At 40.8% G+C, this 14,746-nt stretch overlaps 1 protein-coding gene across 2 annotated transcripts; it reads right to left on the bottom strand.

Moving 5' to 3' along the window:
- Positions 1-1,005: 1,005 nt before the first annotated feature.
- On the bottom strand, positions 1,006-13,230 carry OGFRL1 (opioid growth factor receptor like 1). Of its 2 annotated transcripts, none has more exons than XM_031611098.2 (7): positions 12,883-13,230; positions 11,157-11,243; positions 10,522-10,603; positions 7,552-7,630; positions 7,393-7,459; positions 7,108-7,253; positions 1,006-5,676 (listed from the first exon to the last, which is right to left on the bottom strand). In XM_031611098.2, exons 1-7 carry the CDS (start codon positions 13,150-13,152, stop codon positions 4,920-4,922), a joined length of 1,488 nt encoding a protein of 495 aa, XP_031466958.1. In that variant the 5' UTR covers positions 13,153-13,230; the 3' UTR covers positions 1,006-4,919. The 2 variants fall into 2 exon arrangements, with proteins under 2 accessions (XP_031466958.1, XP_031466959.1); XM_031611099.2 differs by having other exon boundaries at positions 10,522-10,600.
- Between the last annotated feature and the right edge of the window lie 1,516 nt (positions 13,231-14,746).

Raw genomic sequence — 14,746 nt, 5'->3', positions numbered from 1 at the left:
TGCAGGAAGATTTATATGTAAACATTTATTCTGAAGGAACGAGTAAGATAATCTCATCAGCAGCATTGGATAAGTGACATTTTCTGCCTAAACAGGTATCTTATTAGAATTTCTAAAGGCTTTTAGAAACAGCAGGAAATGTACTACTGTTCATCTTACAGTACTTTCAGTAATTGTGTTCAAACATGCTAGCAATTCCTGAATAAACAGATTTGAGACGAACAATAGATTACTTTTGCCAAACAAAACAAAATTAAAATACGGAGCTCACTGCCAAAAGGGATTGTCAAGTCTGAAAGAATCACGGGAGGATAAAATTAAAATGTATGGAGGAAAAAAAAAAAAACACAACCCTTTATCTTTTCTTTCACACCACAAACTCTTGGTGGCCATCGCTGCTCACAGGATACAAGGCTCAATATATCTTTGGTTATAATCTAATGTACACCATTAACATGATTTTGTCAATTTTGTTAATGGATAAATTTCATTCACATTTTTGCATCCTACCCCTAAATACTACTTTTGTCACAAATACGTGATATGTATTTTACCATAATTTGTGATTAGTTTTGCATTAACATATTTATGATCACTTGCTTTTTAATAAGAACAAGCAATACTGCATCTTCTAAAAGGAAAGTGCTTTCCAGTTCTATGAGATAATTTTTTTCCTAAATACTGCAATATCATCTTGGGCAATATCACATCTAAAAAGACTTGCCTCTTGGCCATGATCAGCCATAAGCATGGTTAGAAACCATCTACAGCAATTCAGTTTGCATCACAAATACTATCACAAAAGGCTGTTACCAAGCAGCCTCTTCACAACAGGTGAACCAGTATCTTTTTATTCCCCGCTCGCTCCTCAGGCACTAAACAAATCATTACTGTCACAACTTTCAGGCAAAGAAAGGGGCACAAAATAATTCAATTAAACAGATATAAATAAATAAATTTTATTAAAAAAAAAAAAAAAAAAAAAAAAAAAAAAAAAAGCTGTTTTCCATTTAAAACTCCCTTGACTTACCTTATAGGTAATTTTGACACCCATTGAAGTTATAAAAAGCTTATAAGGTCTGTAAACTTTCTGAGTTTAGTAGATATACGCAGATATATGTAACTGTGGATTGTTAGTATTTTCCTGGAACAATTCACAGAGGTTTATATTGGGTTACATGAAATACTAACTATGGTCATACTAAAGCTTAATACGTTAGACTGCTGTTAACTTAGAGCAGGAAACTGAGGAGCTGACCAATCCACAGAACAGCTCTCAAAAGCTTACTGCAAATACATTTAGTATCCTTCAGGATCAAACCTTTAAATACAAGCAGTAGACACCAATAACTCAGTACTGCCCCTAGACATTTGCAAGAGTGTAAGTGCTCTTCTTATCTGAACGGCTGGTGATGCATGCCTTGTGAATGCAAGCTTTCAACCTGTATGCTACACCACCCTCTGGTACTGAGGTACAGTCACATCCCAGCAAGTAGGGCACAGAGATGGAACTAATCTTAAAGTGCTGTATTTTTGCATGCCTTGTACAATTGCTTTCACTCACACGTGTGCACTCCTTAGCATTTTGTCAAGTCACACATTCATGTACCCTCACCAGAGGATACACAGAATCAAATTCACAGACCTGCGAATACGCACACTTCTCCCTCAGAAGCAAAGGCTGCTCGGATGTAAGAACCCCTATATGAGAGAGTCCATTCAATTAATATGTGAATAGTTCAGATCCTAATAAAACACTGGGCCAACACATTATGACAGAAGTACACAGAAATCCCTGAATATCTAAATGCACAGCAAGATAAAAAAAATCAGTTCAATAGTGAGCAAGTGTCCTGACTTTGTTTGCACACACACAGTGGCTGAAGTAATAGTTAAATAATGAAGTATTGGCACTTATGAGAATTCTTGAAAGCCTAAAAGCCAATACTTACAAACAAGCATAGGGTGCCTCTAGCTGCCAAGGACACTGGTCTGTAAAAAAAAAAAATAAAAAAAATGCATCACACACATTTGGCCCTCAAAAACCTCAGTGGGATGCTACACATTGCTTTGCAATGAATCCCTCATTCAAGCACTTGCAAAATCAGAAGAAACAACTCCTCTATGAAAATAATGATACACCATCACATTTTACGGAGAGCAAATTTGTCATTTAAAGTTGAAGAGTCTCATGGGAGACACTTCAGTCTGCTGACACGGATACAAGACACAGTTTAGAGGTTGAAGGAGGCCATCTAACACAGAAAACTTCTCTCATACCAAAGTTCTTCACAGCTAGTTGACATGTCACTACTGTTCTCACTTCTCTTTTTAATAGCAATGATAGAAATATACTGAGCTGGGAATTTAAAAAAAAAAACAAAACAGTTAATATGGGTACAAGTTGCAAAGTTCTCAATTCTGTTTTCAGACACCTTGGACCCTTAATGCATACAACTGCCAATTAAAAAAGAAAAAGTCAACTTTAACATTAAGAGTGCACAACCAGCAAGCACACAGGGTAGCTGCAAGACACATTGCAATAACAGAATAACGTACTGCAGTGAAGTTTTTTGGGTGTGCATGCCACAGAAAGCTACAGTCAGCTTTCTGGTTAAAGAGCTATATTTCTCTTTCTATTGTTGTTCAGAAGTCAAATGAAGAAAAATCTCCTGAGATCAAATTACAATATAAATATAATAAAACCCCTACTGACTCTTATCCCGCTTGAACACTATGCAATTAAAAAAAAAAATAATAATTAACCTCAATACTGAAGTCTAGAAACTGAAGGTTTTGTATATCTAGCTTATACTTCTGTTCTTCATACACAGTGTAAATTTTCCCTATGCCATTCAAGTAATAACTATGTTAAAACAATGCTATTAAGTTGGCATGGTTAGGCACTCAAGATTTAACAAGTCATAGGCAGAACAGAGAACTGTCCTCTCTGAGTGTATGCGTAGGGTTGGAATCTTTAACTACATGGACTAATTTTATCTAAGCATTTCCTGCCCTCTTCTGCTCAGAAGGTCAGGGACAAACATGAAAAAGGGGACCCTGGTTCAAGACCAGGGCAATTTGAAGGTCATTCTCAGCACCAGCTGAGTTGTCATCTTTCACGAAGCACTGACTGTGAGAGAATTCTCTTGCACATTTCCATTCAGACAGACTCAATGCCTGTTGAACAACCTGGGCTACCCTTAAAAAACAAACAAACAACCACAACTGAAAATAAAGATTTACATACAATCCTTATAAAAAAGCACAGAAAAAGTAGAAATATAACTTCCCTCTGTTTCTTTTGGATGGAAAGAGCTTAATCTTTCTCCATAGGTGCCAAGATCTCTAATTACAACTCTGTTTGACCCCAAGAAAAAAAGCTACCTGGGTAAAGAAAGAGATGATGCACTACCATAAAGGAAATTAGTGATAGAGAAAAATACAAGACATTTCATCTATGTTTTAAAACCCCTGAAGACTGTCATTTTAAGTTAACAGACTCGAATGAAGTCTTGCAGCACTATGACACTCAAACTATAGTCAGGTACTTGCTTTATAATATTTCATCAAAAATACATCAAAGGCAGTGGATAATATATACATTTTAAAATAGAAAATACATATAGTAGTCTATTTTAGGACTGTAGAAAGCATGAGTTCTACCTACACTACATTTTAATCCATATGGTACACAATTAACTTGCTGGGTAGCATCTTGCTTGACTGAATGGCATGAAGTTAGAAAAGGATGCTCAGGAAAATCACGTGGTCTTTAAGTAAACAAAACCAAAATTCCTATCTGCTTTAGTCAGGCTGGCAGACAGGCTTTTCTCAGTTCTCAGCCTATTAAATAACATGAAAAAGTGAAAAACCTCTGACAGAGAGCAAAGATTTGAAATTCCTTTCACTCACAGACCAGCAGGACTGGCTTTCTACCATAGCCTAGCATCAGGAGATTCTGCATTGTACAGACCTCACCCAAATTTAGTTCAGATTCAACTGGAAAGGCCAGGTGATATTTCCTCCAATGGCTTTGGTGGCTAAGCAGTGTTTTGCTGTGGGAAAAACAAAACAAAAAAACAGAACCGCTTTTGAGCTGCTGGTGGTTGATCCCCAGGGAAAGGGGCTTTCCAGCTGCTAAAGCCAGCTGATGATCAACAGAGAGCTAAAGAGACCAAACCTAAGAATGACTCCACCTCACAACCCAAATCAGCAGAAACAGCAAATGAGGCATGAGGAAACCTTAAAGAGACTAAAAGATAAAGTGCAACTTTCCTTGTACCCAAAAGCTGTGTATAAAGTTTCACTGTAACTTAAACATTTATTTGATGTATCAGCTATCCAGCTGCATAGGATGTTTCAAGATCTATTGTCTCAAACAAGGGTGCTAATCTAAGGTAAAAGATGCTGTGCAAATACTGCCATTAGACATGAACATAGTTCTTAAGGAAAATACACTTGTGAAAAATTTTGCTTTTGAAATCATTTCTAGTCATTTCACAAAAAGAAATCAACACTGAAAGCATATTAAAAGAAATTTCAATTTGGATGTTCTAAGACTTACTAGAAAATTACATTTAAAATAAATAAATAAATAAATAAATAAATGCTGGATGAATTTAATGGGAAAAAGTGCTATTTTTTTTCCTGCTATGCAATATGTCTGGAAAATGATTTGATAATGAATTCCCAGGCTTTGAATTTACACAATAATTTTAAATAACTACACTTGATTCTCATCTGATAAACCGAGATTAAAAAAAGCAAAATTCATTAGCGTAACAGAAGCCTAATCTGATGCATTCCCAACAAGCATGAACATTTTATACTAGATTAGATGTAAATTTCACAAAGAATGAAGAAGTGATGAATAATTTGCTTCATTCATTATGAAACAAAGACTTTTAACCTCAGACTCATAATTTGATCTCATCCTTGGTTTTTGTGGTGGTTCCCTCTGAAGGTGTATCCTCATCAAGGTTATCTGGTAGATCTGACAACACATCATTTGAACAATTCTCAGTGTCACATAAAGATTTATCTATAACGCCTGGATGATTTCCGCAGTCATTGTTCATATTTTCATCATCCTTTTTGGAATGAGAAGTGTCCTCTTTTTTGTCCGAAGGATCATGAATTTCTTCTGATTTTGAAAGCTGACCACTATCAGTACCGCTGTTCTTTTCACTGCTCTGCTTAACAGCATCACAGTTCATTTCTTGTTCATACTGATCATTTTCTTCTCCATTTTTTGTGAGTTCTACTTTTCTCTCTTCAGCTGCTTTACTAGCTGAGGTTCCGCTCATGGATGTACTCTTAGGCTCTTTCAGTTTCTTATGCTTAGAAATATAACTACTGTGCACAGAAATTGGAGATGCTGGCTTTTTATTTGTTTTGCTTCCCTCTGACTTCTGTTTTCTTGGGGGTCCCCAGATAAAATGCTCTGATGGTGTATAATGCTGCTGAGCAAATCTCAGGAGCTTTCTCCTTTCTCTTCTGTCTCTAATAGTATACACAAAATACTCTAGAGCACTTTGCTTAATATTGGGAATGGTATCTTCCACAAGAGCTTCATGGAGAATAAATTTTACCAGGGGAGATTTGAAACTCTCATATCCAAGTTCACCAAGACTTTTCAGAATTCGAGTGATTCTCAAGTAGTTGTGTTGAGACCTTTGGAAGAAAAGGTTAAAAAAAAATCCATTGAATCAGAAAAGAAAAGCCTTACAGAAACAGAACTGGAAATACAATTTCTCATTCATTTTTAATCACTCAAGATATATGCTTCAAGCTTTCTGCAGTTTTATTTCTCACAGCTGATGAAGCCTGCCAGTACCTCCTTTGCAAGGATGTTGGGACTGAAAATTAATGTCTGGCAAAAGGTACTGAGGCAGTAGATGAAATAAATTTATCTTCTGGAATTTCTTCTGAAGTGTGAAGTCCCTCATAAACACAAATAAGTAAACAGTATAACTTAAACACCTAAAATTTACACAGCAGAAGTTAGGTTAAAAGAATCACAACTCCTGATTTAAAGTAGTATAGCTGCTCACTAGTATTATAATGAGTAGCTACGTGGTATACAAATAAACTCTCGCATGATTACTTTGTATTATGACAACATAGTAACTACAACATATGAATGCGCAGTGAGTGACGTGTGGGTCTCCTGAAACCTCATTTTATCTGTGGCCTGACTCTGATCATGTCCCTGTTAGTTGGCACATAAAATTTGAGTGAAATTAGTAACAAATTATCCCTATTATTCAGATTTAGCCACCAGCAATCCTACCTTAAGAAACAAGTTTTCATTTAGACAGGACAACAAAATACTGCAAGAAAACTGCTAGGACCTCTGGCCTTAGAGCTAAAAATAAAACAATCACAAGATGTGAAAAGAAATTTTAAAAACATTGCACTGGACAAATTTCAGTGCAAACTTACTCTCCCTATAATGATGAAGTAAGGTGACAAATGGTCTGCTGCTGAAAGCTGAAGGTAAGCTTTGACTCAATACAAGTCTAAGCACTGTAGTTAATAAATATCAAATTCAAAATAGAATGTGTTTTGAGGAGGGAGGAATATCTCTGTTAGTCAGCTTTCATACAGGTGTGGAGAATTTGATTTTCCTCAAGAAAAAAGTGTCAGAACAAAGACAAGCAACCCATTCACTATAACTGAGGAGCTGAGCCTTAAGATCAAGTGACAGCATTCTGTAGCAAGACAGACAAATTACTTTGGTACTGTGATCTTTTTCAACATCACCTCAAGTTGTGTACAGAATGCAAGGATGTCAGCTCCTGAACAGGGAAGAAGCACAACCAAAAGAGAGGACTTTGGGACCTTCCAGAGTCATTGCAGGGGAGTTGGACTGGATAACCTTTAAGGTTCTCATCCAACTCAAATGATTTCATTATACAATTTTATGATTCAAAGAAAGGGGAAGGAAGAATGTACAACAGACACAAACTAGACATTGAGTATTTCTTTTTATCTTTTTTCCTGGCAACTTTCAGAAAAATATATCTTCCCTTTCTGTAGGAAACAATAGACTAAAGAGATTCTACAGCAATTCTACAGAGTTGAGTGCATGTCATTACTTACTCATTCAAATGCTGAAATCTTTCTTGCCAGTTAGCAGCTCGTGCTACGTTTCCAGTTTTATCAATTAGTTTTATTCCAAAAAATTCCAGCATCATTTTGTAAGCCAAAAGGAATCTCCTAATTGCTTCTTTTGTTTTCTTGAACTCCTAATAAAGAAAACATCCAAAATCCAAAGTGACATTAAAGCAAGTACTTCTGCATTGTATAAAAACAACTCTGCATAACAAGAAGTAGTTATGTATCAATATTAATGTGCTGGTTTGTTTTAAGGTCAACTTGTATTACCTCAATTTCATATGTAGTTAATTCTTTCGCATAGAAGTTCAGACCTTGTTCCCTCAGTGGGAAAAGCCTGTTAAAAGAAACAATGAATTACAGCTGACAGTACATAAACACTTAATCCATTTAATCCTTTGAAATAGAAATAGGTAGTAAGTGACCAACCACTGTATGTACGTGTGGTTATGTTCCAGTTTTTCATAATCTCCTTTCCATTTGTTTAGGACTTCTTCAATATAAACTCCTGCATTAAAATAATTAGAAAAAGTTGTTAGGTAGCCACCAAAACCAGCTTTCAGCTACATAAAGAAGTGCAAGTGTATCATACTGACAGAATATATGCTTTAATTTTCTTCCACATACTGTGTAAAATAATGTCTATTAAAAAAACTAATTTATTTAATTGATGAAACTTAATTAAAAATAAGAGTTTTATCAAATTTTAATTAAAAAAAAAATCAATTGACTTAAAACACCTAAGGGTACATGACAATAACTTAAAGAAATACAATTTTCAAAATATTCTCATTTTCTAGTTTTCTTTATCACACTGACTGGTAATTGACAAACCACTTAAGTATATTATTGAAACATGAGTCAACTGCCATTGCTTTAACACAGGAAAGCTCTGCATATTTATCATCTTTCTGGAATAGGCCTCAACACTTCAATAAATTTTTCGTTCTAGGGATCTCTCCAGCTGCAAGTAATGTTAAGATTCGAAAATCTTTGGCAATTTTCTGTGGCCAAGAGTATCGATGCCATTGCTGTAAGTCGGAACTTGGAAGCTCAGGTCAAGCTCATCAAATGGAAAATTCAGCTTCCAGTAGTCTGAAAACAGTTGTGGCATTTAATCAGTTCCTCTTGCAATGACAGAGCGACAGAAAAAGGAGACAAAGTACACCTAAAAAAAAATGAATCATTCTTCACATCAAGACTACGGACATGAAATTCAGTTACAGACCAGGGTGTCTTTTCACTGTACACATGCATATAAGGACATTACTTGTTCCAAAATCTATGCTCTCTTCCCATGAACAGACAGTATTAGCATATTTTTAGTCTGAAATCAGCAGTTCAAACATGGCCTCTCCCAAATTCAGATAGCACAGGAGTGACCTAAAAAGCCCAAAGCCCCATTTGAATGGCTCCTATTACACATGGGATACCTCTGCCTAGTGAAAATGTTCCATGTCAGTCCCAATAAGTAGTGAAAACTCCCTTTGTACTTGAGAGAGAGAGAGAGAGAAGCCAAAGAGATAAGAACACAAAGTTTACAGTGCAGGCAAGGCTGGAAGGTCCAGAAAGGATCTGACTAAGAGGCTCTCCTGCCCTCATCACACCCCACAGAACTTGTAAAGTAATTATGTTTCAAGTATCAGAAAGCTTCCCACTGAATTCCAAGGTCTCACGAACCCAGGACTAGGATAAGGTGGTAACAATTCTTTCCCATCCTCAAATACCTTCACAGTCAGAGCTCTTGTCATCATGACCTCAGCTTTCATGGCCTATCAGCTAACTCTTGACACCACCACTCATGATTTTCTCCTGAAAGAGAAAATTTTAAAACTTGCCAAAACTAACATTTGTCTTAGGAGGCAAGGCCTCCTCTAGCTTTCAAGACTCTTCTCCTGGCTAATCCTCTAGAATAGCTCCTTCCTCTTCCCAGCCTTTAAAGGATCACCCAAAACGTTTTCTGTTTCGGGCTCACATGGTCCTCTGAACCTTTCCCTTTCTTTCTTGATCTACTCTCTGCAAGTGAATTTGCTGGTAACTCACAGATCTAAGTTTTCATCTAGCCAAGCTGAAAATGCAGTCTTCAGCATCAGCCTGCGTATATCTAGATCTAAAATTCAGGATTATTATCTTTCTTTTGCATAACCTGACCTATCTTCTCACTTGCTGAGGTTATTATCACTCAATTTTTTGCCTATCAACAGCTGTCATTTTCAACCTTCCAGGCTATCCTGACATCTTTACATCCTTCTTGATAACGTTCCAGCTTTCCATCAGAATTTAGATATTTCATCTCAACATTGTTTTTCTTGACCTTGAAAAGCGCATTGTTGCCACCTTTACATCTACTTTGAATGCTGCTGAGAACATGTTTCTAGATAACAGCAGCTTTTTTTCTTCTAACTTTACACTGATTTTTTATTTTTTTTTTTGCTGTGTTCTTCCATTGTGAGTCTGTGAAGTCCCTTTCTGTAACATCAGAAAAAAAGATATATAACTTCACTTTTGTGATCTGCCCAATCCTACGATGTCACAACCTGTTTGCTGCTAAGAGATTGATTCCTGCCTCTGACCAACCCTCAACAGCAGCCTCCACTTCTCACTCCTTATGTATTCAAACATACACTTTTGTATTTCAGCTCCTCTCACGCTGAGAAAATCTCTCTGCATAAATCTTCAAAGTAACCTTCTCATTCTTTCAGAACTCTGCTGCGAAGTTTTTTTTTTTTTTTTGTCAATGGCTGAGCTCTCATGTGTCAAGACTCCTGCCTATCATTCTAACCAGCACTGTTTTATTGTCTCCTTCTGCTTCCCCCATCTGTCTGCAGCCAAAGTATGAGAGACAAAAGGATGGCAAACTCTCTAGAGCAAGGTTTGTCATTTTTCAGCTTGCTCTGTGTTTGCACAGTACCTTGCACGTGAGAGCCCTGCTTCGTTACCAGAACCACCAGGGACACTGATTATTATATTACTGATAACAAAACAATTTCTCACACATGAGGAAGTGACAACATATTCATTTTCCCCTCACATGGTGCTAGGAATAACACCCTAAGCCCTGTCACTCCTTTTCAAGCAGTAAGAGTTTGTTAAGCATGGTGGAACAGCGTTATCTTTGTTTAACAAAAGGCAGTGCCACTAGTGTAAATGTGTTGTGCTAACAACATGGTATCACATTTTTCAGCACAAGAAAAGCATGACCTGTCTAGAGGAGAAGCAAACTTTAGTTTAAGCGTTATCAGCTTCTGTGTTATCTACATGCTAGTCCAATACAGGAAGTTCAAAGCATACAATATATAGCCGTACACTTCTAATTTATCAGTTAATAACAGTTTCACTCTGTTATTGTTCTGAGTGAACATTCTACTGTTATCATTATCACTGTCACAGATTACTCACCGTCAGGTTTAAAAGGGATTTTATTTTTGTAAAAGCGGAGATTGCACAAGTCATTTTGGTATCGAAGATCTTTAAAGTTCTGCTGGAAGAAAGAAAATAGGACATTATCAGCCTACAAAACATAACCCACTACTGAGAACACCCACAAAGTGACACTCTGCTCTTTGAGTAATTTGAGGACAATAAAGGTTCAGCATTTTAGAAAAACTGAAAGAACTTCAAGATTCAGCTCAGGTAAGCAGTTTAGAGATCTGCCAGTTCCCTCTGACCACCTCCTTCTCCTACTGAGGAGAAACAGCAAGCATAGCAGCACCTGGACTTCTGGCCCAAGGAACTTCCAAGAGACCAATAATACATTATCCAGACCCCTCTTCAGTCTTCAATACATACATCTCTTTCTGGGATTCTGTCACTATTCCCAGGCTTGCACACCTCATGTGTTTGTGCATATATCTAAGATGAAAAGATACTGCCCTTGTTTCATCCCCCTCTCACCGGCATACATTGGGCTTTTCCAGCAGCTTTATGACTATTCTTATTTCTCATATTTATTAAGCATCATTACATTCAGGATTTTCCAGGTTGTGTGCTGCTCTCTACTAAAAAGAGAATTTTAAACCGTAAAATATTCTTACTGGATACTGATGTCGGTACTTGTATAAATCCCTTGCTGCATAGAAGCTTCTCTTTGGCTTGGCTGTCAGCTCTGTTCCATCACCACTCTGAAACATTTAAAAAGTAGATAATAATGGTACACAAACACACCAAATACTGAACCTAAGTAATATTAAAGTAATTATTTTTTCACAATATTTCAGCAATGTAAACATACACAAGTACACACAGTTGCCTACTGTCTGGTCAAACACCAAACATCTTTCTGTTGAATACATACACATACTTACTCCCAAATTTAAAAGGTAAGACTTTGAAACAACCAAGACGGTGCTAACAGAAGATTAAATAAGTAACTGAATGTGAAAATGCTAATTTTGAACAGGAAACCACACTATTTGCAAATAATATTTGTCATTTGTATCTTGACTTAATCGCTTTCTCCGCAATCTGTGAAAGAACACAGTCACAGACAAGCCAATCTGTAGTTCAAATGCCTTCACGAACCATTCTGTATTATTCTTTCCTTAGAACTTAAGTTTAAATCCTAGTAAGAAATACTACTAAGGTCCCAAAGGAAAACCTGCAAAGAGAAAACGCATTTGTACAAGGCCTTGCCTTGAACAGCAGCTGTTTGTTACAACCTGAAACAACCAGAGCACATCAAGGTCAATGGAAGTCATTCCACTGACTGGTGAGAACACTGGAAAAACCACCATGTATTGAAGAAAAAGAAGTATTGCTCTACAGAGCAATTCAACTTGCTGCCAACCACTTTATTTTCTACACTATTTCTTTATACCATACCATAGCAAAGTGATTTGGATTGTTTCATTTACTAAACTAAGTTTCTACGCTAAGACTACAGGCCAAATAAGGGGGAAAAAAATACAGTAATTCCACACCTTGCCACAGATTAAAGTCACATCTAAAAAGGGAAACTCCTGCGATCACAATTTATTATCGTACACTCATTGCTTATCAGTATAACACTGCTGACAGGCATTTGTTTCCATGCAGCCCAACTCTGACCGCAGGCAAAACGCGCTTACCTGAGCGAGCAATAGCCCCTGATACGGGCATCAGCAAGCCACCGGTACCGTGTATCAAGTAGAAATGAAAAAAATGAATGCTTAGGCTTGTTTAATTTTGCACAGCGGCAGTTCGTAAGCCAAAAACCCAGACCCAGTCGGTCCACCTTGCGCTGGGGGCAAACTCCAGCGACACTGACGGCCAAGCGGAGCTCCGGAGAGACCCCGCTCAGAGCCGGCGGGTGCCACGCCTCCCTGCCACGCCTGTCCCAACGCCCCGGCTCTTCTGCCATTCAACCCCGAGGCCGAGTTCCAGACTAAACGCAACGCAACGCAACGCGGAACCTTCGCTGGCAGCGGGAGCAGCGCTCTCGAGGCCCCGCTTCTCTCAGCAGGGCTGTTCGGTGCCGGCGCGGTACGACCCGCCTCCCGGCCCCGCACGGAGCTCCCGCAGCCGCGAGCGGCCGGGCCCGACGGATGGAGGCGGGCTGACGGCGGCCTCTTCCCCGCCCGAGCACCCGCGCCGTTCCTTCCCATGGAGATGCGGAGGTCCGCACCCCGACACGACGCCTCCGGTGTCGGGAGCAGCCCGACCCGCCCCGGGTCTCCCCGCCAGCGGTTCCGCGGATCGGGGCGGCACACCGCCTCGCTCCCTCCCTCCTTCCGCCCCTCCGCAGCGCGGGCCGGACCCGGGCTCGTCCCGGCGCGGCGGTACCTGCTCGGGGCCGCCGGCGTCCCCCTCCGCCCGCTCCCCTTGCTCCGGCGGCCGCGGAGGCTCCTCGGGCCGGTCGGCGGCGGCGGCGGGCGGCTCTTCCCCGCCTCCCGCGGCGGTGCACACCCCCTCCCGCTGCTGCTGCTGCTGCTGGCGCCGAGGCTCCCCGCCGGGCTCCGGCGCCTCGGGCTCCGAGTCGGTCTCCCAGGTGGAGTCGCAGTCCTCCACCGTGGTGGGCTCCTTGAAGCTGACGCCGCTCAGCAGGCCGCCCATCGGGCAGCGCCGGGCCGCCGCCGCGCCTCCCGGAGGCCGCGGAGGCCGAGGGCTGGGAGCGGCCGCCGGCTGCCTACGGCTGCGGCATGGCGGGGCGGGGCCGGGGCCGCCGGGGCCGCTCCCCCGCCCGGCCCCAGCCCACAGCCGGGCGCGGGGCGGAGCTGCGGGTCCGGGGCTTCCGCGGGAGGCGCCCGGGCGGCGGGGGGAGAGCGTGAGAGGGGCTCGGGCCGCGGGGCGGTGCTGCGGGGCAGAAGCGGCGTCGGGAGCGTCCGAGGAGAGCTCGGCGCCCGCCGGGACCAAGCCGGGACGAGCCGTGTCCGTGTCCGTGTCGAGAAGATGGCAGCTCCTTCTGCGGAGCCGCTCGTTTTGTGAGCGGCTGCGTGCGGACACGGGTCGCACAGCACACGGGTTGGGTTCCTGTGAGGAGGGCTGCGTGCTGCCCGGGCGGCTTCAGCTCTTCCCGAAGTCCCTCGGGCTTTGGGAATAAAACTGATACGGCAGCGCAGGGCGGGTTTGGCTGGGTAAGGCACAGGGCTTTGTACTTGGCTAGAGCATGCGTTTTGGACAGAAGCATTGCCTGGAGAGAAGAGCTGGTGAGATGGAGGCTTATTCTGTTGTTGCAGTGGCCGTGCTCAACTCGGGGTTAAAAATGTGCTCTTTGCTTCTAACCAGAATTGTCAGGTCGACCATCTCTGCCTTCTTCCTTGCAGGCTGTTTGTTGGTATCCATTGTATGGAGCACTGGTTAGTGCTGACCAGCTCAGCTTGCCCTCCTTTTATGGCTTTTATCCATGCTTCCCACGTTGACTGTGTTTACATTAGGGACAGCAGAACCTCACGAGCACACCTTGCATGTGAATCCAAAAACAGGTGAAGATTTTGTTAATCTTTAACTTGTATGGCAACTGATTTCACACACAGATCTTCCAGTGAGAAAGCTCTCTCTTGTACAAATAATTGCACCTCATTATAGAAAGCTCAGTTATACCCGAAGAACAAACTCCTGTCAGCTTTGCTTTGTCAACTCATCACGGAGTTTTAGGAGGCCTTTTTAATGATCTGGAACTCAGGCCACTGATAAGAACTGGGAGTCAAATTAACTGACTTGGTGTCATCATTGGGCAGTGCCAAGGGTAGAGGGTTGCTTTGACTTGCTTTTGGTAATCCAAATAATTGAAGTGATGTGATAGAGTTTCCTGAACTACTGGGAATTATTTTTGGGGTTTCTTAAGAGTTGATAGCTGAGGAGACCATATTGCTTGCAATCCAAGAGATGATAGAACTGAGGCTGGCTGAAGTCTGGGTAGTACGTGTTTTGTTAGCCAACCAGATATGTTGTAAGGCATTAGTCATTGCCTTGAAAGAGTTTTATCAGACAACAAGCTAAAAGAGCTCTCAAATTAGAAACTGAATTGAGTGATTGTTGGTATGGCACTCCAAAAAAACAACAACGACAACAACAGCAACAACAACAAAAAAACCAAAAAAACACCCAACCCCTCTAAATAATCATCTGAATTATTTTTGTTTTAGCTGTAGTCAACTCTCATGCAATCAGTTTTCATCCTTTAGCTTACCATTGGACTAGTGGCTAG

Source organism: Phasianus colchicus, chromosome 2 (genome assembly GCF_987193195.1).
Source record: "Phasianus colchicus chromosome 2, bPhaCol1.hap1.1, whole genome shotgun sequence".
NCBI classification, from domain to species: domain Eukaryota; kingdom Metazoa; phylum Chordata; class Aves; order Galliformes; family Phasianidae; genus Phasianus; species Phasianus colchicus.
This window is presented reverse-complemented; position numbering and strand designations above follow the sequence as displayed.